This window comes from Castor canadensis, chromosome 11, assembly GCF_047511655.1.
Source record: "Castor canadensis chromosome 11, mCasCan1.hap1v2, whole genome shotgun sequence".
NCBI classification, from domain to species: Eukaryota; Metazoa; Chordata; class Mammalia; order Rodentia; family Castoridae; genus Castor; species Castor canadensis.
The window spans coordinates 34,416,904-34,442,218 of NC_133396.1; the positions used below are offsets into that span (position 1 = coordinate 34,416,904).

Genomic DNA, 25,315 nt, shown 5'->3' on the forward strand with positions numbered 1-25,315 from the left:
TCTGCCACACAGTGAACACTTTCTAAAATAACCTAATTTGTGTTTAATGAGGGAAATAGTATTTGAGGTATGAAATGTCTGAGATTCCTGAAATTGCAGTCAGTACTTTCCATCTGGGCCAGTGTTGCGGATAAAAAGGATTTGTACCTTTCAAAGAACATCTAATAAAATTGAAGTCAGACAGGAAGGAAATATAGGAAGTTAAGAGTGGGACTCTCAGAATTATCTTGAGTTTAGATAGGAGGAATTAGAGAGGAAACAAGAAATGAAGATCTAAGGAGATTGAAAATAGCTATATGCTGACAAATTTAGAAAGCAGCTGAGAAATCCTGGCAGGAGAGAAGTGCAACATACGTTTCCTAGGATACAGCTCAGACTAGCAACAGGTAATTGGGCTACTCCAGGCCTCAAAAAGATTGGAAGAAAGAACTCAGCATGGGACCCTTTTAGTAGGAAAGATAATTAAAAAGTACAGGGCCCATGTCTTCAAATATTGAAAAGTAAAGAAAAACATGTGTCAGGTATGGTGGTAGTAGGATCATGAGTTTGAGACTAGCCTGGGCTACATACCAAGACTTTGTCTGGAAAAAAAATAAAGGGACTGGATATGTGGTTCAAGTGGTAGAGCACCTGCCTAGTGAATGGCTGGGGTATGATTCAAATGGTAGAGCAGGACAGAAAAGACAGAAACAAAAGAAAAGAAAACAAAGCTTAAAGAAAAGTTAAAACCATAAAACCAATATTAAAAAAACATGCATTAAGTAATTTTCTTTTTATCCCAAATATCTTTTAATCCATAGTATAGTTTGGTTGTGTGTTTAAATCTATCATACATTAAATTCTATCAGACAAAGAAGGAGAAAGTTTTACCAAAGAAGAGATGAGACATGATTGAGTGAAAGGTACCAAGCCTCTGGAAATTAACCTTTGATTAGTGCTGGCAAAAAACTTGAGGCCATTGCTTCTTGGCCTTTTGGTTAAGATCAAGTGTAGTATCTGTTCTTATCAGTTTAATATCTGATACATCCTCTATCCGAGGACAATATAATTAATGGATTTTTGGAACAGGAAAATGGAATAGGAGCTTGCTCTGTCCACTCCACGCATCAGCCTGGTGTTGCAGTACCTCCAGGAACAGTGCACCAGAAAAAAAAAAAAAAAAAAAAAAAAGCTTGAGGCCAGTGAAAACAGAGAATCTAACTTATATTATTTTTGTCCTTTTGCAGATATTTTTTGAGACCATCCTATATGCAGAGCAGACACTGACTTCATTTTGAACTTGTCTTATTTCATTCCTGTGTTTCTAATTTGTAATTCAAATTTTATCTCACCTTAGGCTAAAAGAACCACACACCATGTCCAGAAGTCAAAAGTTTCTCATCTGGCTTTCTGATATGTAAGCATTTTAACTTCTTTTTTTTCTTTCCTTCCTTCCTTCTTTCCTTCCTTCCTTCTTCCCTTCCTCACTCCCTCCCTCCTCCCCTTTCTCATTCCCTCCTTCCTTCCACTATTTTTACTAGCATACATTAGTAGTCAAAGGGGTTTCATTATAATAACTCCATAGATGCATACAGCATACTTTGAGCAAGTTCACTCCCCCTGTTATGTTCCATTAACCCCCTCCCTTCCACTTCCCTTTTTTGAACAGTGTTTAATGGGTTTCATCATGCTAACTTCAAATAGATCTATGTAACATACTTTGATCTTCTTCACAGTATTCTCTCCTTTCTCCCTCCTCCCGTTGACCCCCCCCAAGACAGCTCCCCTTTCACACTCATGTCCCCTTATGATTATCATGGTCATTTTAAGTCTAAATTACACATACAAGCAGAAATGTGAAAGAGGGTAACCTGTGATCCTCTGCCTCATCTTCTTTGTCTCAATGATTACTGGTGTGCACCACTGTGACCAGCTTAATTTCTTGATATGAATGTTATTGCTAAGGAGAAAATACAAAAGAAAAAAAGAAAGTTATCGCTGTAGCTATATTAAGTAGTACACTTTAATTTGGTGCAAACTTCCCACATGTAATTTGTAAGAAGACTTGTTGGTACTTGCTATGCAAGTAGACATGTATGAATCGTTTAGAATTAGCTTAATTACTAGTTTTAGGAGGAAATCTTGAGAGTTAATCTCATCCACCTCTCTGAGAAAGCTAAATCCCCACTTAAGTGGTTCACTTGGGATTATGTAGCTAATTAGCAGCAGTGTTAGAATAGATAACCATTTTTCTCTTATTATTTCCTTTTCTCATTAACCTCAAATAGGTTAATGTCAAAAACATTGTGAAGAGAAGTATGTATAGCAATACAGAATATATAAAAGTGCATATTGCCAAGTGAACATTTCTTAGAAATATTTGCACCAAACCTTAACAGCAGGAAGGGGGTGGTCCTGCCTACAATGTGGATACCTGCTTACTTTAAAGAAAATACCTTAATTTCTACAACTTGTTCAATTTCTTTTAGGTAAAAACCACAAAGTAATTGTTCTATATTTTGCTTTTAATTGGAGCCTTCAATGCTTAAATATGTTAATAGTTCTAAACCACAACTTTTTATCAGTTAGCTCCTCTTTCCAAGAGTTTTGAAAAATTAGTTTTATCTTTTCTTTGTGCCACAGGGTTTGTTCTTTTTTACTTTATTCTTGACTTAATTTCTAGTTTTCAAGGACACATTTTTAACTGGTGGTGAAAGCACATGATTTCTAGTTCTTCTTACTTAGTCATTTTAATAGACATGACTGAATAGAAATAATATGTATAATGTTTCAGTACACTTACATCCCATTTTGCTTGTGATTTGTAGTCTAAAAGCACATTTGCAAGTTGTTATTTCAAATGAAAAATATTTTCATAGACATGGAATATTGTAATTAATAGACATACAGTTTCTAAGATAGCTAACAAAAGATGAGAAGATGAGTCCATTATATAACTGAACTATGATGTTAAAGAACTTAACCTGAATTTCATACCTTATTTAACTTAGAATGGTAGGAGCACACACTTCCTAGCTCTTTCTTTTCTATTTTTTTGGTAGGACTGGGGTTTGAACTTAGGGGTTTGTGCTTGCAAAGCAGGCATTCTACCACTTGAGCCACATCTCCAGACCATTTTTGTTCTGGCTATTTTGAAGATGGGGTTGCATGAACTATTTGGGCTGGCCTCAAACATTGATCCCCCTGATCTCAGCCTCCCAAGTAGCTAGGATTACAGATGTGAGCCATTGGCACCTGGCTTCTAACTCTTTCTTACATTATGGCTCCAGCAGGAAAGTGAGGCACCTCTTGTCCATTGAGGTGCTTCAGTAAGAATGAGTCTTCTGAGGATCTAGCAGCAGCATGAGGGGAGATTCTGGTTGTCCAGCCACCAGGGTTAAAGAAAATTCAGCAGTTAAGATGTAAATTTAGGCTGTGCAGTAGCTTACACCTGTTACTGTAGCTACTTGGATCGCACTTGGAGGCCAAGCCAGGCCAAAATGTTGTGAAATCCTGTCTCCAAAAACAACCACACATGGTAATGCACACCTGTAATCCCAGCTATGCAGGAGGCATAGGAGGATTGTAGTTCAAGGCTGGCTTAGATAAGAAAAGCATGAGACCCTGTCTGAAAATAACTAAAACAAAAAGGGCTGAGGGCATGACTCAATTGGTAGAGTACTTATCTAGCAAGCTGGAGGCCCTGCATTCAGACCCTAGTACTGCTCCCTACCCCAAAAGTCACAAATTCATCCACAGCAGTAATTACTACTTGAGATTTTGGCTTGTATTGCTGAAGTAAGATTAAATTAAACTAGGAATTACTAAACTCTAAATTGACTAAAATAGCAGGGCACCAGTGGCTCACACCTATAATCCTAGCTACTCAGGAGGAAGAGATCAGGAGGATCGAGGTTCCAAGCCAGCCCAGGCAAAGAGTTCATAAGACCCTATCTCAAAAAACCTATCACAAAAAAAGGGGGCCGGTAGAGTGTAGGCCCTGATTTCAAACCCTATTAACTGCAAGAACAACAACAACAACAACAAAAAACCCCACAAAAACAGGACTGGAGGTGTAGTAGAGCACCTGCCTAGCAAGTTGAGACCCTGAATTCAAACCCCAGTACTGCCAAATAAATAGATTAGATAGATAGGCTGGCTGGCTGGCTGTCTAGATAGCTAGACAGACAAACAGCCAGACTGACTGACTGACTGACTTACTGAAATAGGGTGAGGGAACTAGCTAGGACTAAGAAATACCTGAATCTGTTCTGCTTTTTTTTTTTTTCCAGCTTATTGATGAGGAAAGCTTTATTTGACCACCTCACTGCCCGAGGCATTCAAGTAAGTTTTTGGAATGATGTATTTTTGGAAACAGTATAGCTCACCAGTTTAACACAAGTGAAAGTGCAGGAGCTTTTAACTGGCTATGTTGAACCCCTAACTCCATGCTGCTGCCTTACTGATTGACAAGTGAGGACCTTAAGCACTGCCTTACAGTTAGCAATAAATCATTAGCATTTCTGTTGCTAGACTCCTTATGAATAGGGGAGCATAGCTGAAGTCTGGAGGGGTAGGGCAATACATAATTAATGAACAAAATGGAATTTTTTAAAAGGGTTTAATGAATGAATGAATAAATAAAATGGTTTAATGATATTTTTATATAACAACTTTAAAAGGTTAGTTCTAAGTCTCCTGAGATTATTGTCAATAAATGTTACAAAAATACTTTCCTATTCAATGTTTCTTTTCATACTTCTCATGATCCTAATTTTTAGGTATATGTTTGGGTATTAAATGAAGAACAAGAGTACAGAAGAGCTTTTGATTTGGGAGCAACTGGAGTGATGACAGACTACCCAACAAAACTTAAGGAGTTTTTACATAATGTTTCAGCATAGAAAAAGGTACTCAGAAGTATTCAAAGGAAACATGAAAAGACCTAAGAAAATATTTCACCATCACTTCCCTAAGGTAGTTCCAGAATGGTAAAAGGTTTAATCAGTTAAGTTCTTGTATTACCTCATTTTTAAGCCTGTATGAAAATGTAGAAACTATATATTGTATATTTATTTTAAACAGTATGGCATATTTTACATTTGTAAATTGTTTAGAAAGACAACTGGCTATGAGATGTAAATAGAAATCACTGATCAAGATGTCTGTAAATGATGCAGTATTCTATTCTAAGTAATTCTGAAATTAAAGACTATTGGATAAATTTGGCATTAACTTCACTGGAATAAAATCAATTAATTTAGTAAAAGGAAATTATTGGAAACCATTACAGCTATTTTGCTATTTCTAGGTGCATCTTAGTTAAAGGGGAAAAATATAACTGGGGCTAGGAACGTGGCTCAAGTGGTAGAGTGTGTATGTAGCAAGCAGTAGGCCCTGAGTTCAAAACCCAGTACCACAAAAGAAGAGAAAAAATATAGAGAGAGATAAAATTTAAGGAAGAAGAGTTTGAAAATCAGTGTAGCAGTAATGTGGCAAGGTGTACATTGTTAACAGAAGGCAAGCTCAAAGAAATAACTAAGAGCTGGGGATGGCAGTGCATGCTTGTAAATCCCAGCATTTAGGAGACTGAAGCAAGAGGATCATGAGTTTGAGGCCAGCCTGGTCTACAAAAAAAGGAAAGAAAGCATATTACTTGATCACAAATAAAATCTGTAGACTAATTAGATTTCTCATTTGCTGTTGTTAATGGGGATGTTCTATTTGGAGTCTTTTTCAGATGTGTAGCAGTGCTACCATATCAATTTTTTATACATTAAAAATAGGTCCTTTGATTGTAAATTGAGACAAGATCCCAATAGTCGTGTTTTTATGTTTCCACTAAAGAAATGTAAGATTTTCACTTTTTGGCCTTGACTTAATTGTTTGAGTCAATATTTTAAATAACGTCTTGAATCCTAATAATCATATTAAACTGATGAAAGTTCATGTCATGGTTTCTAGTACTTGTAGTGTGAACCACCTGTTCTGATCTTTAAGAATGTATTCTGCTGGATGCCAGTGGGTCACCCTTTAGCTTGCAATCTTAGCTACTCGGGTGATCAGGAGGATCACAGTTTGAGGCCAGTCCAGGCAAATAGTTTGCAAGACCCTATCTCCAAAATAACCAAAGCAGTGCTCGCTTTGGCAGTACATATACTAAAATCGGAACAATACAGAGAGGATTAGCCCCTGTACAAGGATGACATGCAAATTCGTGAAGCATTCCATAAAAAAAATAAATAAAATAAAGTAACCAGAGCAAAATGGAATGGAGGCATGGCTCAAGTGGTAGAGCACCTGCTTGCCCCCTGAGTTCCAGCCCAATCTCACCCTCCCAAAAAGTGCGTTCTTCTGAATATGAAGTAGAAAGAGGGCTGGTGGAGTGGCTCCGGTAGTAGAGTACCTGCCTAGCAAGCATGAGGCCCTGTGTTCAAACCCCAGTACTTTAAAAAAAAAGAAGTACAGAATTTCCCTAAACATTAGACATCACTTTTTCAGCTTTTCTGGTGTGACTTCATGTAAATTTTCCAATCTTTTTAACTGATTTTTTTGGTTTCAAATGGGAAAGTAAATATAATCTGGAATAACAAATGTCTTTTGCCTAGATTATGTCTCTCATTTGGAATTTACCAGCTATACAGCTATGAAGGATGACCATGCTCTCTCTTCTGTTCTTGGATGACATAAATACCATTTGCTTTGTTGTTTAAACTGAAATAAAGTTTTCTAAGAACAAAATAAGGGGTTTTTATTTTTTTTTACAATTGTAATTCCAAGTATGTTTCATAGATTTTTTTTTGGCAGAACTTAAGCAATTAATTAAAGTAAACACGTCTAAGATTTCTCTCAATAGTTAAAAAAAAGAAAATATGGAAACACTTATGGTAAGAAAGTTACTTCTTGGCATTTAGACAAAAAAAAACTTGGTTAAAAAAACAAAAGCAAAAAATTGGGGCAAGTAATCTATTAAATGTCATTTTTCACTTTTGCTTACAGTTTTTATTACTAAGGATCATTTTGATTTTTTTTTTCTTTTTTGGGAGACAGGGTCTCATATATTACATAGCCCAGGCTGGCCTCAAACTCATGATCCTCCTGCATCAACCTTCTGGGTGCTGGGATTACATGTGTGCACTGCCATGCCAGGTTGATCATCTTTGATATAATTCTTTTCATTTCTGTTTTTGCTTTTTTCAAATTTGCTTTGTTATGATTCAGAGCAGATCAGTTATACAGCTGGAACATAGTTTGTGTTGATCAGTAGAAGATAAATTACCCAAAAATGCTAGAGATGTTTTAAAAACTCATGTTCTAAAAGTTAGAACTGATGTTATAATCAAGGAGATCATAAATCGTACATAATATCTGAACACTGCTCTTTTGTTGGAGCATCACTTTTTTTTTTGTGGTGCTGGGTTTGAATTCAGGGCCTACACCTTGAGCCACTCCACCACTCCTTTTTGTTTTGTGATGGATGGTTTCGAGATAGGGTCTCATGACCTGTTTGCCTGGGCTGGCTTTGAATCTGGATCCTCTTGATCTCTGCCTCCCGAATTGCTAGGATTACAAGCGTGAGCCACCGGTGCCTGGCGGAACATCACATTTTAAGAGGTTCAATACCCTTTCGTTTTGTGTAGCATCGTGGAGAAGTCTAAAGAAGTGGTCAAAAGATTGGATTAGACTCTCCTGGCATGAGGCTACCACTAGACTTGATGGCCAAAGCTATAGGGATAGTCTAGCATACCAGTAGTAACTAACAGCAGTGGACCACAGTTGGCAGGTGATTCAACAAGCAGTTGGCACGAGGAGTTGTCACAGGAAGTGTTGGAACTGTTTCTGTGGGACTAGAGTCCTAAGCAGATTAAAGCAAAACAAGACACAAGGCACAACAACTGGGCTCATTTAACAGAATCAAAGAACAATGACAACAGTGTTATAGGGATAAATTGGTACTGAGTCCCAGGACAGATTCTAGAAATCAGGAAGGGAAGCAACTACAAGTGAGCATCTAGGAGCCACATGGTAGGGAAAGAATGGCTGCTGTGGGCTGATGAATGACAGCTAGAAATGTAGCTCAGTAGCATACTTGCCTAGTAAATGAGCCTTAGGTTGGATCTCCAGCAATAAAAGAGGGGTGGTGGGGGAGGGACCCCCTAAAACATTTAAATCATAGTATGTTCCAGTATGGGAAACTATTAACACGATACAGTGTAAGCCAGTCCTAGTGGTATACAGGCCTACAAGGCCAGCAGAAGGATCACTAGTTGGAGGGCAACTGAGAATAAAATGTGAATGGTTTTACCTGGAGTTGTGCAACATGGCACCCCAAAGTCAAAAGAGAATCTGCTGTAGATAAGAGTGCCTTTTTTGTTTTGAGACAGGGTCTCAGTATGTAGTTCAGGGTGGCTTCAAACTCACTGTTAGCCCTAGGTTGGCCTTGAATTCCATATCCTTCTACCTCAGCCTCCTAAGTACTGGGATTACAAGCATGTGCCTAGTTAGAGTGCCAATTTAAGGAAAGCCATGCGTATCAGCTCAAAGAGTTTATCCTGAACTGAATATTATGTCTCAAGTAGGTGCCAATTTGAAACATTAAAAGTAAGAGTCTCATGGTACATACCTGTAGTCCCAGGTACTTGAGAGGCTAAGGCAGAAGATCACTTGAGTCCAGGAGTTAGGGACCAGCTTAGACAACACAGTGAGACTCCATCTCAAAAAAACAAGAAAAAAACACCAAAATTGATAGGCAATACATGACATAATTATTTTAGACCCATAATGAATAATGGAAGTTGTAGTCAGAGACCAGACACTAAAACAAGATTAGAACTAAAGCAGTCAGATCCAAGAATCACTGAGAAAATCAGCATGCTGGAAGAATACTCACAATTCATAAAGCCACTGATAGTGATTAGGTTTTGGTTTTTTTTTTTTTTTTCTTTGAGTACTGGGGCTTGAACTCGGGGCCTTCTCCTTGATCCATTCCACCAGTCCTTTTTTGTGATGAGTTTTTTTCAAGCCAGGATCTCATGACCAGGCTGGCTTTGAACCACAGTCTTCCTGGTCTCTGCCTCCTGAGTAGCTAGAATTACAAGTGTGAGCAACCCGTACCTGGCTAGGTTTCTTTTCTTTATTTTTGGGGTGTGGAGTGGATGGTGTGTGGTGGTGGTGGGTGGTGAATAGGTTTCTTTGCTTCATTTGTATAGTATTGACAAACTAATGTTTGGAAAGGTGGATTATTTTATAATCTGAAATAAAGATACAAGCCTAGAGCAGAAAACAGTCCAGAAACTGTGAAAAGGCTAAACAGATCCATACAGATCTAATCGCTGTTAATTGAGTTGCACAAAAAATTGATTCAGCAGGGGAAGAGGGTTTATTTCAGTGGCAGAGCACATGCTTAGCATATGCATGGCCCCAGGTTCAATCCCCAGCACTAATAATAATATGGCAATACTTCACAGAGAGAAGACCCTTGAAGCTGAGTGCTGGTGGCTCACGCCCGTAATCCTTGCTACTCAGGAGGCAGAGATCGGGAGGACTGTGGTTTGAAGCCAGCCCAGGCAAATACTTTGTGAGACCCTATCTTGATAAAACTCACTACAAAAAAGGATTGGTGGAGTAGCTCAAGGTGTAGGCCCTGAGTTCAAACCCCAGTACCAAAAAAATAAAAAAAACAACCCTTGAAGCAATCAAGGAATGAAATATTAAGGTTAAAGAAGACCCTTATTTTGGTAGTAGGATTACAATAATTTTGTGTCCCTATAAGGGAAGAATTAATGAGAGTTGGTGACTGGATAAGCTTAAAAGAAGAGATGGGGAGTATGATTCAAGTGGTAGAGCATCAGCCTGGCAAGCACGAGGCCCTAAATTCAAACCCCAGTACCAGGCAAAAAAAAAAAAAAAAATAGATGAGAAAGCCACTAGCAACTCCAGGGCCCTAAGAAAAGGAAACTTGGAGAAGGGAACCAGTTTGGTTGCAAAGACAATGAGTAAGTGTGCACTTGTTTGAAGTGACAGCTTGAGTGGCAGCTTTAGGTGGATAAGCCCTTGGCTGAAAAGATAGGTTTGGGAAAACAGATTGAGTTTTGTATACTTCATATGTATTGTCCTCTCTGGTTTTTGTTGTTTTTTGTTTGTTTTGCTATAATTAAATACCTGAGATTGGTATTCTTACAAAGGAAAGAGGTTTATTTGGGTCAGAATTCTGGAAAATCCAAACAGTATGGCATCCTCACCAATGGTGAGGGTCCTCTAGCTGGGTCACAGTGTGGCATGTAGCATTACTTAGTGGGAACTATGCAAAGTACAGAAGAGACACCATGGCAAGAGAGTGAGCTAAGGAAGTTAAACTCATTAACAACCCATTTTGGGGAACTAATGCAGATTCACAGATCATTACCCACTCCCTGTAGACAGCAGTAATCCATTCATGAGGGTTGCACTCCCACAGCCTACTTACTTTTTTTTTTTAATTTTATTTTGTCATTTTTACATTTACTTACATGTGTATACATTGTTTTGGCCAACTTCCCCCGACATAGCCTAATTACTTTCTACTGAGCCTTACCTGAAAGTTTTGCCATCTGAGCACCGCCACACTGGGAACCATGCTTCCAGCACATGAACCTTTGGGAAGCAAACCATATCCCACCCATGGAAGGTAGGAATTTGTAAATCTGTGCTTCCAGGGGATATTCCTTCTTTCTTACTATTCTTTTTAGAATACCCGGAGGTGTGGCTCAAGCAGTAGAGCACCTGCTTTGCAAGCATGAAGCCCTGGGTTCAAAGTCTAGTCCCACCAAAAAGAAAAAAAAAAAAAGATGATTGGTAGAATTTGAATGTTACCATGGCACCAGATGCCAAGACTGTGAGTAGCATGGGTAATACCACACAGAGATGGAATGATAGCCTACTTTCCCTCTCATTTACGCCCTTTTCTTTCAAAATAGAGAACTCTACCAAAATAGGCATTATTTTAACTCATTGTATTGTTTATGAAAAGAATACATACAAAAATGTGTTTGTTATGAAACAAACACATTAGTCTTATTTGTTATAGTTGTTTGAGGTTTTTTTTGTTGTTTTGGGGTGTTGAACCCAGGCCTCATGTATGCTAGGCACACACTTTACCACCAAACTACCCCTGCCAACCCCCTGTTCAGTAGTTTCTTGGTTTTTTTTAAAGGCAATTTTTAAATTAATTAATTTTCCTTTAATTTTTTCCATACTGAGGATTAAACCCAGGGCCTGATGCATGCTAGATGTCCAGTAGTTTTAAAATTAAGTTTTTTTTTTTTTTTTTTAGTGGTACTGGAGTTTGAACTTAGGACCTCCCACTTGCTAGGTGAGCACTCTATCATTTGAGGCACACCCCAGCCCTTTTTTGCTTTAGTTATTTTAGGAATTGGGTCTCATGTTTATGACAAGGCTGGCCTGGACTGTGCTCCCCAAATTTACACCTCCTATGTGACTGGGATGACAGGCAGGTGTCACCATGCCCAGCTATTGGTTGAGATGGGGGTCTCACCAACTTTTTGCCCAGGCTGCCCTTGGCCCTCGATCCTCCTGATCTGCCCCTCCTAACTAGCTGTGATTACAGGCATGGGGCACTGTAGCCAGCTAATAATTTTTGATCTAAGATTTTTTTCTTCCCTGCTTCAGGCTTTAAAAAAACTCCCTTTCTTTCCTCTCCCCTTCATCTCTTCTTCCTTCCCTTCTTCATAACTCATTTGAAATCATTTTTTAAATAAAATTAGTTCTTCAGTGGTTTCTGGTTTTTTCTTGGTGGTCAAAAAGTTCTCAAAAACAGCCAGTGGGTGGGAAAATAGGCATGGGGATGAGCACAAGACATGAAGAAGTAATTCACAAGTATAAATGGTCAACAAAAACATGAAAAGCGTTTAACCTCCTTAGTAATCTAAAGACACTGAATATGTTACTAATTTCCAAATGTCAGATCGGCAAAACTTTAAGTATTGGTGAGAGGCCTGGAGCAACAAGCTCTTATAAACTGTATGAATATAAGCTGGCAGAACATTTTGAGGATCAATTTGAAAGTGTATTTAAATACGTCTCTTTTCTTTATTTCTCTGGTGGGACTCCGATTCAAACTCAGGGCTTTGTGTTTGCAAAATAGCTGCTTTACCACTTGAGCCACATTTCCAGTCCATTTTGCTCTGGTTATTTTGGAGATAAGGTCTCACGAACTATTTGCCCAGGCTGGCCTCGAACCTCGATCCTCCTGATCTCAACCTCCTGATCTCAAATAGGATTTCAGGCATGAGCCACTGGCACCAACTAAAAATTAATAAAGTAGGACAAGTACCCGAAGGTATACATGCAGCATGAAAAATGGGTAACAACCTAGGTATGTAACATTAAGGAACTGGTTAAATAAATTATAATAAATTCATGTCATGGTTATCATTAAGAATATTACCTTCTAGAGCTGGGGATGTAGCTCAGTGGTAGAGCACTTGATGCCCAGCACCACTAAATGAAGGAAGGAAGGAAACCAGATGCATGGCTATAATGCCAGTATTTGGGAGGTGGAAACAGGAGGATCATGAGTTCAAGGCCAGCCTGGGCTACATAGAAACACCCTGTCTCAAAAACATACAAAACAAGATAAAAAATAACATTCCCGTCTATATCTACTGGTATTAGATATTATTGCTTTTGTTTTGAAATGGTCTCACTATGTTGCTCAGGCTGGTCCCAAACTCCTGGGCACAAGTGATCTTCCCACCTCAGCCTCCCAAGTAGCTGGGACTACAGATGTGAATGACTACACTCTGTGCTCTGAGCAGACTTAAGTGTATAGTGCTGTATACTACAGCAAAATGTACTGTATTGTGTGCACTATTGTACACAATGTTGTACAGCAGATCTCTAGGACTTAGCTGTCTTGAATTATTGAGATCTTATACCTGCTAGTCAGCCATTCCCCATGTTTTCCTTCCCCCTATCCTCTGGCAACCACTACTTTGTTCTTTGCTTCTGAGTTTGACTATTTTAGATACCTCATATAAGAGGAAAATAAGTGGGCCTCAGTATGATATTTGGCTTTCTGTGACTTATTTCTGTACTTATTTCACTTAGCACAGTGTCTTCCAGGTTCATTCATGTTGAGGCATGCTACAGGACTTCATATTGCAGAAGGATTGTGCAAAGGCCCTGAGGCTGGAAAAATCTTGATGAGTACTAAGAAAGAGGGGGAGAAGGAAAGGGATTAGAACACAGGTAGAGACTGACCTGTGGAAGAAGGATTCTTCGTTGTAACAGAAAAGAGTCAAAGAACAAATAAAAACGTGTTTGTAGCTTTGGTTGTGGGAAGATTAGTTTCCATCTAGTGGTTTCTCATTTCCCAGTGATGCATGAGCCAAGGTCTAGCTAAAATTGAGAATGGAGAAAGGAGCATAAAATGTTTCAGGAGAGAGAGGCTTGTCAATGACATTTTAGGGAGTAGGAATGTGAACCCATTAGAGAAAGAAGGACTGCTGTACAGTTCAGAGGGCTAATTTGAGGCTTAAGATTTTCTAAGAGTCTTCAACAAAAGAGTTGACCATCAAAACTAAGAGGCTAAACTGAAGTTGAGTGGGGAAGAAGGGTGGAACAGCAAGTTAAGTCTTGGAATCTGCCCAGAGAAAACAGAAAAGTTGTAGCCTGAGAAACAGAAGTAAGGAGCTGAGTACAGTGGTTCAGGCCTATAATCCCAGCACTAGGGAGGCTGAAGCAGGAGGATCATGAGTTCCAGACCAGCCTGGATTTCACAGTGAGACCCTGTCTCAAAAAAAAAAAAAAACAGAAGTGGGGAAGTAGTACAATGTCCTCAACCCATGAGAATAGAGAATTTAAGAAAGGTCATTATCAGCAGTGCCCAAAATGGGACAAAGAGATCAAGGAAGGCAGGACTGAGAAAGGATGCTGGCATTTGGTTTAAAAGGAGGCCTTGGGGAATGGTGGTTCATTTGTCTCTTTAGTTGATGGAACTGATACCTAACTGCAAAGGGAGATGGAGGGCTGAATGGTACCCAAAGAAGCTAAACTCGGCCACTTATTCAAAGGAATTAGAGAATCAGGACATTTGAAAGGACAGTGGTATCAAGTGAGTTGCGTCCTAAATAGGGAGGATTATAAACGTGCAAACAAGAAGCCATAGGGAGAGATTGGAAAGAGAACATGGGAGCAAAGCTCTATGCAAGACTAAGTGGGTTATAACGTTTGCAATAGCATTAGGGAATGAACGCCTGCCTTGCCCGGCCCAGGTGAACCTTGGTGCTTATGGTCTAGTTAAGGAATCCAGTGACAGAAGGGGAGGAAGAGAGATATTCATTTTCGTTTAATTTTTAATTTTTTTTGGTGTTTGGTATTGAACTTAGGGACTTGTGCCTACAAAGCATGCACTGTACTACTGAACTACATCCCTGCACCCCCAGTCCAAGAAGAGGCATCTTTTATATATGTATATGTGTATATATATTCCAGGGTATAATGGAAAAGTTTTTTTAAATTGGGATTTTTTTCTTTTTTTATCATATCACTGTTGTGCTGGGGGTACATTGTGACATTTACAAAAGTTCTTACAATTTATCATACTTGAATTCACCCCCTCCATCATTCTCCTTTATCCCCTCCTCCCCTCATTCCCGGAGTAGTTTCAGCATGTCTCATTTTTCCATTTTCATACATGAATACAAAAATTAGGATGTTTTGCATTTGCAAAAGGATAGGATATTACTTATTAGCTGTGTGAAAAAGAAATAAGGATAAGCTAACTAAATCAAATGGAGCTGGGAAGGCTGGGAGTATTGCTCAATGAGTAGAGAGCAAATGGCTAGGATCTTTAGTATAGAGGCAGCATCTTCAAAGAACTCCAGTTCACAATATGTCCCATTGCTCATGGGGGAGCATCACTTTTTTTTAGAAATTAAGAGATGTCCAGTAAGAAAAAAAGCAATGTTAAACGTTTGCGAATCTAACACTTAGAAATTACTTGTTAATATTTTATTACTCACCTTAGTTATTCCTAATAAAAGAAATCAAACCTTAAGCTGGGTGAGGGGTTATACATCTGTAATCCCAGCACTTAGGAGACTGAGACAGGAGGATTGTGAGTTCGAGAACAGCCTGAGCTACATAGTGAGTTCCAGACCAGCCTGGACTATAAGGCTAGACCCTGTCTCCAAAAAAAAAAAGCCCCCCAAAACAGGCAAAGAAACAAAAGAAAAAAAGCAGCTAAAACACTATTGGGCCCTATCCCCGTCCCATTCTATGCCCTGTGTAGCCTATTGAAAACCCTAGTATAAGTTGAGGGAGAGGGAGGTCTGTGTAGTAGGATTGGGCTGACTCAGTCCTTTGATTGAGGATAAGCTGATTTGGAGATGGCCATGTCTCTGGAAATCTCTCTAGTAATGACATCCATCCTTCCTCCATTGTGGACTGTGGGTAATCAGAACTCCAAGTTACTTGTTCTTGAGTAACTACCCTTATAGTAAATGATCTTACTGAACAATTCTCCAGTTATTCTCATTTGAGTGCACATTTGTTTCCTGCTTTTTCTCTGATCATTTCCGCTGAAAAGCTAGCCAAAATGCAGATTTTCCAACCTTTTTTTCCCTCCTTTCTTTTTGTCAATTCACTTAGTTATGTATTCATTCAAAAAAGACTTGAATGTCCTGTATGCCAGGCACTGCGCAAGGTGCTGTGAGTCCAGTGCTTACAAGACACAAGTCCTATCTTTTTGGTCTAAGACAAACAGTAAACAAACAACTTAATTACAGCTAATGATGTGAGAGACAGGAGAAGGGGCAGCACCCAACTTTTGATGGAGCAGCCAGGGAGAGCCTTTCAAAAGAGGGGACATTTGAGCTTGCCAGTGTGGGATAAAGCCAGAGGGAAGAATGTGTCAGGTAGAGCAAAGAGCAAGTGCAAAGGCTGGACGCACCTGGCACTCCAGCGAGAAGAAAGCACCACCGCAATTCCAGGCTAGATTGCTGGGCACTGGTCAGATCATGGAGGGCCTTCCAGGAAGGTCATGTTGGAGAACCTGCAAGCGCAAAGAGGAGCCATCACAACATTTTAAGGAGAGGAGTGAGGGAGTGTATTTTTATTTTTTTTCCTTTTCATTTTTTAGGTAGTATATTTCTTTTTTTTTTTTTTTGTGGTACTAGGATTTGAACTCAGGGCCTCACATATACTAGGCAGGTGATCTACCATTTGAGCCACTCCACCAGTCCTTTTTATGTGAAGAGTCTTTTTGAGATAGGGTCTCTCAAACTGTTTGCCTGGGCTGGCTTCAAACTGGGAAGCCAGTTTGCCTCCTGAGTAGCTAGGATTACAGAAGTGAGTCACCACTACCTAGCTAGGAAGTATATTTCTAAAGATTATTCTAACTGCTGAGTAGATATACATTGGAAAAGGAAAAAGATGGAAACAAAGATGTGGTGGGTATGCAGATGGAGAGAAGTGTCTGGATTGGAGATTCCATTTTGGAGGTAGAAACACAAGGACTTGGTGGTGGCCCAGATGGGAACTGGGTAGGTAAGGAAAGGGGAGAAACTTTAGGCTGGCTTTGGCATATTTGATGGGTAGACAGATGGTGGAGCTAGTTACTAAGATGGGAAAGACTGGAAAAAAAACAGATTTCTGCAGAGATTTGGTTAAAATGAATTGTTTTGTTTTGAGACAGATCATGCTTTATAGCCCAGGCTGGCTTGGAACTCTCCATTTTCCTGCCTCAGTCTCCAGAGTGCACCACCATGCTTAAAGTGGAAGATTATAATTCAAGCCACAATTTGAGAAACATTATCCAGAAACCAGGAATGTGTGCTTTAAGTTTTGTAAAATGACTACACAACTGCAGCTCTACTTCGGAGTGGGAATGAAGTTAACCTCACCTAGAATCTCTCATATACCAAGTGGTGTCACACCCATTCTCCACAATTGTTTCGTGGTGTAAGTGCTATTATTCCTGATTTATAATGAGGAAATTGAAGCTCACATGGGTTTAGTGACTCACACAGATTGCACAGCTAACAAGGTAAGAAACTGGCATTCAAAACTAGGTCTTTAGAGAGACCAGGATCAAAATTGTTTTCACTATGCAATAGCTACTGTTAACAGGCTGCTTTTTTCTCCATGACTTTTAAAAACTTTTTGGTGGTGCTGGGGATTGAACTCAGGGCTCCACTACTTGAGACACCTCCAGTCCTTTGCTTTAGTTATTTTTCAGATAGGGTCTTTTGCTTTTGTCTAGGTGGCCTCAGATGTGGACCTGACTTGTTTTTGAGATAGTGTCTCACTAACTTTGTTTCCCTGGGCTAGCCTGGAACTGTATCCTGAGTAGCTGGGATTACAGACAGCAACCACACCAGGCCAGTGAACTTCTTAAATATCACAGTGGGAAAAGTGTGGTAAAAGGAATAAAATTAGCTCTGTTACAGTAAATATAAATGGGATTGGGGATGTGTCTCAGTTGGTAGAGTCTCAACCTAGCATGTAGGAGGCTCTGGGTTCAATCCTTAGCACCACAGGGGGAAAAAAAAAAAAAGGAGAAAGAAAAGAAAATTCGACAAACTTGTAAAACTAGGGACTTTCCAGTGGGACAGAACAAATAAGTCAACACGGTAATGGAAGCAGTCAACAGTTTCCCTCGTTTTCCTGTGTCCATCCCCCTTGGTGGAGTTCCCAGACCAGTCCAGGGAGAGGTGCCAATTCATGAATCATTGTTTGCTCAACAAACTCCTTAAAAATTGTATTGTACCTCAGCTTACCTTTTTAAACAGTTCCCATGTAATTGTCCTCCTTTTCCTTCCAAGTACAATTTTATAATGTCTGATGTTTAATCTTTAACACAACTCTCATATGGTGTTACTCAGAGCATTTATATTGTTTTCTTTTGAGACCAGGTCTCACTATGTAGCCCAAGCTGACCTCAAACTTGTGATCCTCCTGCTTTAGCCTCCAAGTGTGCTGGGATTATTGGTGTGCACCACCACACCCAGTTGAGGATTTTTTTCACTTCCTCATTCTAATCATTCTTACCATATTATGAAAGAAAGAAATTTGACCCTCTCTTCCTGCCTTCCTCCCTCCCTTCCCTCCCCTTGCCAACCCCTTCTTCTCCCCTCCCCTTTCCTCTCCTCTCCTCCCTTCCCTTTTTTTCCCAACCATCCCTGTTTTTCTGGGATAGGGTCTCTCAAACTATTTGCCCAGGCTGGTTTTAAACCTTCATCCTCCTAATCTCTGCCTCGTGAGTAGCTAGGATTACAGGTGTGAGCCACCAACACTGGGTAGAAGGATCTTGAGTTCTAGCTCAGCATGGAGTATAGAAACCCTTTTCAAAACAAATTTTAATTAAAAAAATAATAAATAAGCTCAAAGTAATACTAATAAATTTATCAGTGTAAAACTGACCAATTAGTCGGTTGAGTAAATCGATATTTTGGATTTTTAGTTTTTAGAATTTTAGTTTATTGATCATCTATTTTAAACTTACCCTGCAGACACTCTATCCCTGAGTGTAGTGGTCAGGAGCACACATGACCACATTCCAGCTCCAAAATGTCCACCTTTTTTTTCACATCTCCTCTGCTGGGCTTCGATAGCCACCTCTCATCTATCAGAAAAGCCTGATAAAATAGTCAGTGTGATACACTAGCATCAGTCCTAAGCGCTGGCAGCCATTGTGATGGTTACACTGTATCAATGATGTGCTCTTGGTGTCTGTGTTTTAACTTTCTCCACTGTAGTGAAGTCCTGGGATTGGTTCCCAGCACTACAAAAAATAAGGTTAAAATGTTTGGTTTTAATCCAAAAATTATAGACATATATTAAGTAAAAATGGCTGTATGATTCTTTTGGGGTTGTTTTGAAAGTACTGGGGTTTGAACTTGGGACCTTGCTCTTGTAAGATAAGGGCTCTGCCACTTGAGCCATACCCCCAGCTCTTTTTTGCTTCAGTTATTTTTGGGATATGGTCTCACTCTTTTTGCCTGGAGTTATTTGGACCTTGCTTCTCCTATTTTACACTGCCCAGGTAGCTGGGATGGCAAGCATGTACCACCATGCCTAACTGTTGGTGGAGATAAGGACCTGCCAACTTTTTGCCCAGGCTGACCTAAACTATGATCCTCCTGATCTCTGTTCTCCCAAGTAGCTGGGATTGCAGACATGAGTCACCATGTTTGACCTAAAGCCTATAGTTTCTAAAAAAATGCAAATGTGAGTGTAGTTCATGACAAAGATATTTCAAACCAGTTTTTTAAAAGGGGGGTGAGGCTGTAAAAGGAGAAAACAAAACATTTTTCCCTCTGTGCTCTACTTAGTCACTCCATACTTTTTTTTCTTTTTTTTGGCAGTACTAGGGTTTGAACTCAGGGCTCCATACTTGCTAGTCAGGTGTTCTACCACTTGAGCCACTCCCCCAGCCCCATTCAACACTTCTGAAAGAAAAGTGGCGGCTGTTTCCCCACACTCCAAGCAATTCAGCAAATGCTTCTTCAGTGACACCAGCTGGATGTCCTTCCTTTCAACTAGGTTCTGATGCTATCTACCTAAGACAGTGTCAGATCCACAGTTGACAGCTCAGTCCCACAAGACCACCCCCAGCCTCAGATGTCAGTTGCCGGCACAGACCTTTGCACCTGGTCTACCAGCTAGAAATCCCACACCCTTCTCATTAGGTTTGGTTATTTGCTAGAGGGGTTCACAGAAGTCATGGGACACTTGACTCACTTGACCCATTCATTATTAAGGACATTTCAAAGCACCACAAAGAAAAGCTGCATGGGCAACTTGTGGGAGAAGGGGAACAAGATCTCCACACCTTCACCAGGAACCCCCATGAGTTCAGCTATGAGGGAGCGCATTTGAACTCTGTCCCTTTGGGTCTTCTCCGCCCCCTCCCCCAGGTTTGGATCTTTATGGAAGCTTCATCATATAGCATGATTGATGAAACCATTAACCACTAGTGATTAACTCAACCTCCACTCCCTCTCCTCCTTGGAGGTAGGGGAGGGCACTGAAAGTTCCAACCTACTAGACACATGGTTGTCCTGGCCACCAGCCCCCACCCATTCTGAGGCCATCCAGGAGTCCACCAAGAGCTGCCTCATTGGAACATACATGATCCTATCACCCAGGAAATTCTAAGGGGTTTAAGAACCAGAAACCAGGGTCAGCTACAAAGCAATCTGGATCTCTGTGCCAGGGACTTAGGGGAAGAGATTAATAGGTATATTTCTTACTGTTTCACAGATAGTATTATGATACCTGCTAATTGTTCTGGTTTTTGTTGGTACTGACGTTTGAACTCAGGGCCTCATGCTTGGTAGGCAGGCACTCTACCACTTGAGCCACGCCTGACAGACTAAATTTTTTAGCTCACAAAGAGCTCATATGAATGTAGACATAAACAATCCCAAAATACCAGGGGCATCTCGGCTACACCAGAGGCAGAGCTAGGAGGATCAATGTCTAAGGAGAGCAGGAGCAAAAGCACAAGCTCTTACCCAACAAAAATAACTAAAGCAAAAACAAGACTGGGGGAGTGGCCCAAGCAGTAGAGTGTGTGAGCTCTGAGTTCAAACCCCACACTGCCAAGAAAAAAATATTAACAGGGCAAATAAGATAATTAGGGAAATGGAGAGACAAATACTCTTAGAAAATAAACGTGTGATTTTAAAACAAAACTTTTTGTGGGCCTTTAATCGTGAGAATTTATACTCGCTGCCTCTTTTCCCCAGAGCTTCCTGTCTTACTTGGAGGATTGCCTGGCATCTCTTTAATTGCCTGGTACTGTTGCCATTTTTACAGTCTGGTTAGTTTAATTAATTGAAACCTTGAGTTAATGAGCTGCCTGTACCACTTTGACCCTCATTAGAATTGATCCCTTCTTTCTGAGGAGAGTGGCTCCTTACCAGTGAACTCTGGCGATCTTTGTGTGTTATTATTCACAGGTGACCTGAGAGAAATGACTGGCTCATTACAGACAGTTGACAAAAACTGAAGCGCAGTCCCTAGCTGATGCTGACAGTGATGTCATCTTCCAACTTGAAGGGCAGCCCGATCAGTCTGGGAGAGATTTTTTTCCTCAATGTACACTTCCAATTATTTTTTTCTTTTGCAGTGCTGGGGATGGAATCCAGGCCCTTGCCCATGCTAGGCAAGCCCTCTCCAACTGAGCTACATCCTCAACCCTTTTGGTCACCACTATCTTTGCCTGGGCTGGCCTCAAACTGGAAGTCCTCCTGCCTCAGAGGAGAAGCTGGGATTACAGGCACGTACTACTACACTTCCAATTTCTTTTTTCTTTTTTTTTTTTTTGGTTTACACTGAGGTTCTCTTTATTTTTTTACAACTACCCACAACAGCAGCAATGCCCTGGGGTATCTCTCAAGCAAGATTCTACCTCTGGAAACTCGTTCCTATTTCTGAATCAACCTAATATACTTGTCCCTGGATGTTTCATCAACTCCCCAGGTCAACAATGCCCTTCCAAGGATTCCCTGGGTCCCCCATAGGAAGGACCTACACCCCAGGTTTCTGTTCCTGCATGCCCAGAAGTAAGTTTTCAATGTTTGCACTAACTAGATAGAGCTACACCCATGACACTGATTCGGACCTGGTTCTTAACAGTGCCTGGTTGCTACAGAGAGGACAAGGAATTGTACCACACTGTCCTGGGATGTTTTAACGGCTTCACTAGCAGTGCAAGCTCATCCCAAAGCTGGCCCAGTCTCCTCCGGTAGTGGGCACCATGGACACCATAAGACCTCCAGGGGGGTGGAGTACATCTCTAGGCTTAAGTGGCCCAGCTGGATAGTGTGGCAGAGTAGCTTCTCCAGGACAGCCACAGACATGGGGTTCCTTAAGTAGTTGAACGTGGTGAGCTGGTAGCAGCGGCTTAGGGCAGGCAGGAGGGCAGTGAGCTGGAGGTCCCTTATCCCACAGTCTTCCAAGTCCAGGGTCTTCAGGGTGTCTGAGACTCTCTCTAGCAGAACTCGGAGGGGCTCAGGGCTGAAACGGGTCAAGGTGACACCACTCAGGTTCAGATGTTTTAGCTGGCGGATGCTTGGGCACTGGGACAGATGCTTCAAGTCTGATTCTGCAAGCTGACAGTCAGTCATTGAGAGGGCTTCCAAGGGAGTCCTCAGGCACCTGAGCACCTGGTCCAGGTGGTCTTCCAGGAAGGAGACAGAGTCCAGGGAAAGCTCCTGCAAGCAGGCCAGGTTGAGAAACTGAGAGGTAAATTGCACAACCAGCTGCTTCTGCTCCTCTGGGGAGATGGAAGCAGGCACCTTGATGTGAGAGAGTAGTTTGAGGAGATTTCTCATCCGGCCCAGGTAAGAAGCAAAGGCAGCTAGTGTGGACAGCTGCCAGGTGCAATTCACTTGCACTTCCTGCATCCAGTCAAGCTGCAACACTTCCAGAACCTTCCTGATGCTTTGGATGTGAACTGTTGAAATCTTCAACTTCCTACAGCCCAGCTGTAATAAACCTTTTCTTTCCTGGACCCACAGAAGGAGATAGGAGAGAAAGGCATCCAGGATGCTTTGCTTGAGGCACACATCTACTAACACCGTCAAGGGCTGCTTCTCTCCATCCTGGGACCATTCTGCTCTGTTGGCCGCTTTTTCTTCTTACTGTTGGCCTCTGTTGAGCAGGCATTGGCCATGTTTCCAGACCATATCTTCCAGAACTTCAGATGCACGTTGTGCAAATCTAACACTTGTAATTTCCACCTCCTGGGTCGAACCTGCTGACCAAGTAGCATATCGAGGCCATCCAGGGCAACCTGTAAGGTCACCAGGTCTCTTGTCTTCATCAGGGCCCCCAGGGGGAGGCAGGGGAAGGGCCAGGCCTGCACCATGGCCTTCACGATCCCAGTGCATCTCCTGGTGAAAGCCTCCATGAAGAGAGGAGGGAAGAGCTCCATGGGCAGTTTCTCCAGAGCAGAGATGGCCAGGACCTCGTTCCTCAGCAGGCTCTGCCCTGCCAGCTGCAGGAGGGTGGGTGGGGCCTTCATGCTCATTCTGAAGGATCACAGTTGGTCGGGCTGGACGGCGAGGGAGAAATGGAGGAGGGAGCCCACCCCAAAGCCCACCATTCTGAGTCCTGCTGGGATCTCTCCAATTTCTTTAATTTAAAATACAAAGCTTACACATGGTATGCTTTGATGAGTACAAAATTTTGTGATTGGGCCTACCTTCAAGAAAATAATATCCTGCTGGGCGCTGGTGGCTCATGCCTATACTCCTAGGTGCTCAGGAGACAGATTTGAAGCCAGCCAGGCAAAAAAAGTTTGCAAGACCCTATCTTGAAAATATCTACAAAAAGGGCTGGTGGAATGGCTCAAGGCATAGGCCCTGAGTTCAAACTCTAGTACCAAAAACAAGAAAAAGGGAAAGAAAGAAAATAATATCCTGCACTTGGGAGATGAAAACAGGATGACTGCGAGTTCGAAGTTAGCCTGGGTTACATAGTGAGACCCTGTCTCAAAATTATATATATAATATAAAATAATAATTATATATGTATAATATATATATATATTTGTATATAAAACGAGAGAAAGAGAGAGAGCAGGAGAAAGAAAAGATAAAATATTTTACTTTAAATAAAATTTGTTTTTGAAACAGGCCTTCCTTATGCAGCCCTGATTGGCTTTGAACTCATTATATGTCCCAAGTTTGCCTCAACCTCCCAAGTGTTGAGATTACAGGTGTGCTCCACCACCCTGGGCTTCTAATGAGCATTTTTAATATAATAATTTTAGAAGATAATAACCATATCATTTACTATAAATCAATGATTCCTAGATTTGGGGGTTTTATGTATCTGCTGCCTCTTCCTGGAGGAAGTCCCTGCATCCTCACTGTGTTGAAGATGACAGAGGCCATGAACTTATTTTTCTAAAGAAATGTAGATGGCAGTGTGTGATGTGGTCTCTTGGAGCAGAAGTTTTGGGAGACTGCTTTCTATGTCTGCTTTTTTCCTCTGTCAAGAAGCCAGATATAAGGATAAGGACTGTTGTGTCACTGTCTTGGGCAAGGAGCAGAGTCATTTCCAACCTCCCAAACAGTTGAAAATTACAAAAGGGCACCTTCAGAGGTATAGAAACCACCGGAACGTGATTGCAGGGACGCAGCCACTGGTGTCGGTGGCTTACTGGTTTATTACAAGGAAATAGATGAAGGGGTACATAGGACAAGGTAAGTGGGGAGGGGCCAGGAGCTTCCCTGCCCTCTCAGCGCCCCTTACCCTTTAGGAACCTCTGCCATGTGTCATCATCCCAAAGTTCTCAAATGTTTCAATCTTTGTTTGCAAAAAATTTTTTTAACCAAATCACCATAAACTATAGATAGCTTCAAAGAAAAAAAAAGTTTTCTTAAATCAGAGCTTCCTTTAGAGACCCACCAGTCCTGGTGGTTAGCATGAAATTTCACACAAAAGAAATTTTATTATACTGAGCTTCAAAGGAAGCTCATCTTACTCACTTCTGCCACCTCCTTCTTCTCCCTGCTGGCTGAATGCATATGAGGCACATGGTAGAGGCTTATTAAAACTTCAAGTAGCAGCTGAGCATGGTAGTATATACCTGTAAGTCCAGCACTTGGGAGAATAAAGCCAGCCTGGGTTATATAGTGAGACCCTATCTCAAAACAAACAGACAAGCAGATGACTTCAAGTAAAAAAGAGCAAGAAAAGAGAAAGTGAGTTTTGGATGGGCAATGGTAACATAATTCTTCAGTGTTAGTATTTCAGATTTAATTAATCAATATTTGCAATTAAAAAATAGGTAAGTGGTAAACAAAGATAAAACAGCTTTCCTTGAGTAAATTAAGAACACTGTGGGGCTGGAGGCATGGCTGCCTAGCAAGCTTAAAGCCCTGAGGCACTAAGTTCAAAACCCCAATACTGCCAAAAAAAGCAAAAAACATTCCAGTTTTGTTTGGTTAGATTTGGGTCAGTATTTTCTTGTCACGTAAACAGCAGTCTTTAAAAAACCTGCTTCAAGCAAGAAAGCTTTAGCTCCAGAAGAAGGGATATAGAGGTTAAACAAAGTTATAAATGTAATTTTGCTCAAATTAGACAAGGCCTGCTTGATGCAACCCAACCCAGTAAACCAAAGGCAACCTTGAACCCTCACTAAGTGACAACCGTGCTCACCATGCTCACCCTTCAACACAGTACAGAGGGAAGGGGCCTACAGGCCACTATTTCTTGAGGGCTCTAACCCTGATGTTAAGAAGAGGTGTCCAGTGTGGCTGCTTCAGTAACTCCAGAGTGACTGCAGGCCAAGAACTGCAGGCCCTGTGACACCACA

General features: G+C 41.0%; 2 protein-coding genes and 2 non-coding genes across 4 annotated transcripts in view; 3 read left to right on the plus strand and 1 right to left on the minus strand.

Annotated features, from left to right (window-relative positions):
- Positions 1-6,501, plus strand: part of Gdpd1 (glycerophosphodiester phosphodiesterase domain containing 1) — a 51,383-nt gene extending 44,882 nt beyond the window's left edge. Inside the window, exons 8-10 of the mRNA XM_020179387.2 lie at positions 1,337-1,396; positions 4,272-4,323; positions 4,761-6,501. Of these exons, the coding sequence (XP_020034976.1) occupies positions 1,337-1,396; positions 4,272-4,323; positions 4,761-4,883 (235 nt within the window). The 3' untranslated portion in view covers positions 4,884-6,501. The remainder of the gene's footprint in view (positions 1-1,336; positions 1,397-4,271; positions 4,324-4,760) is intronic.
- LOC141414197 (U2 spliceosomal RNA) lies at positions 958-1,148 on the plus strand. The gene has a single exon (XR_012439276.1). It is a non-coding gene; the product is annotated as a U2 spliceosomal RNA (small nuclear RNA).
- LOC141414327 (U6 spliceosomal RNA) lies at positions 6,115-6,216 on the plus strand. Its single transcript, XR_012439387.1, has one exon. It is a non-coding gene; the product is annotated as a U6 spliceosomal RNA (small nuclear RNA).
- Positions 6,502-21,634: 15,133 nt separating the features above from the next.
- On the minus strand, positions 21,635-23,079 carry LOC109696365 (PRAME family member 15-like). Its single transcript, XM_020179390.2, is given in 3 exon segments — positions 21,635-21,769; positions 21,771-22,585; positions 22,588-23,079. Coding segments are annotated over 3 exon segments (1,383 nt in total). The 5' UTR covers positions 23,021-23,079.
- Positions 23,080-25,315: the final 2,236 nt, after the last annotated feature.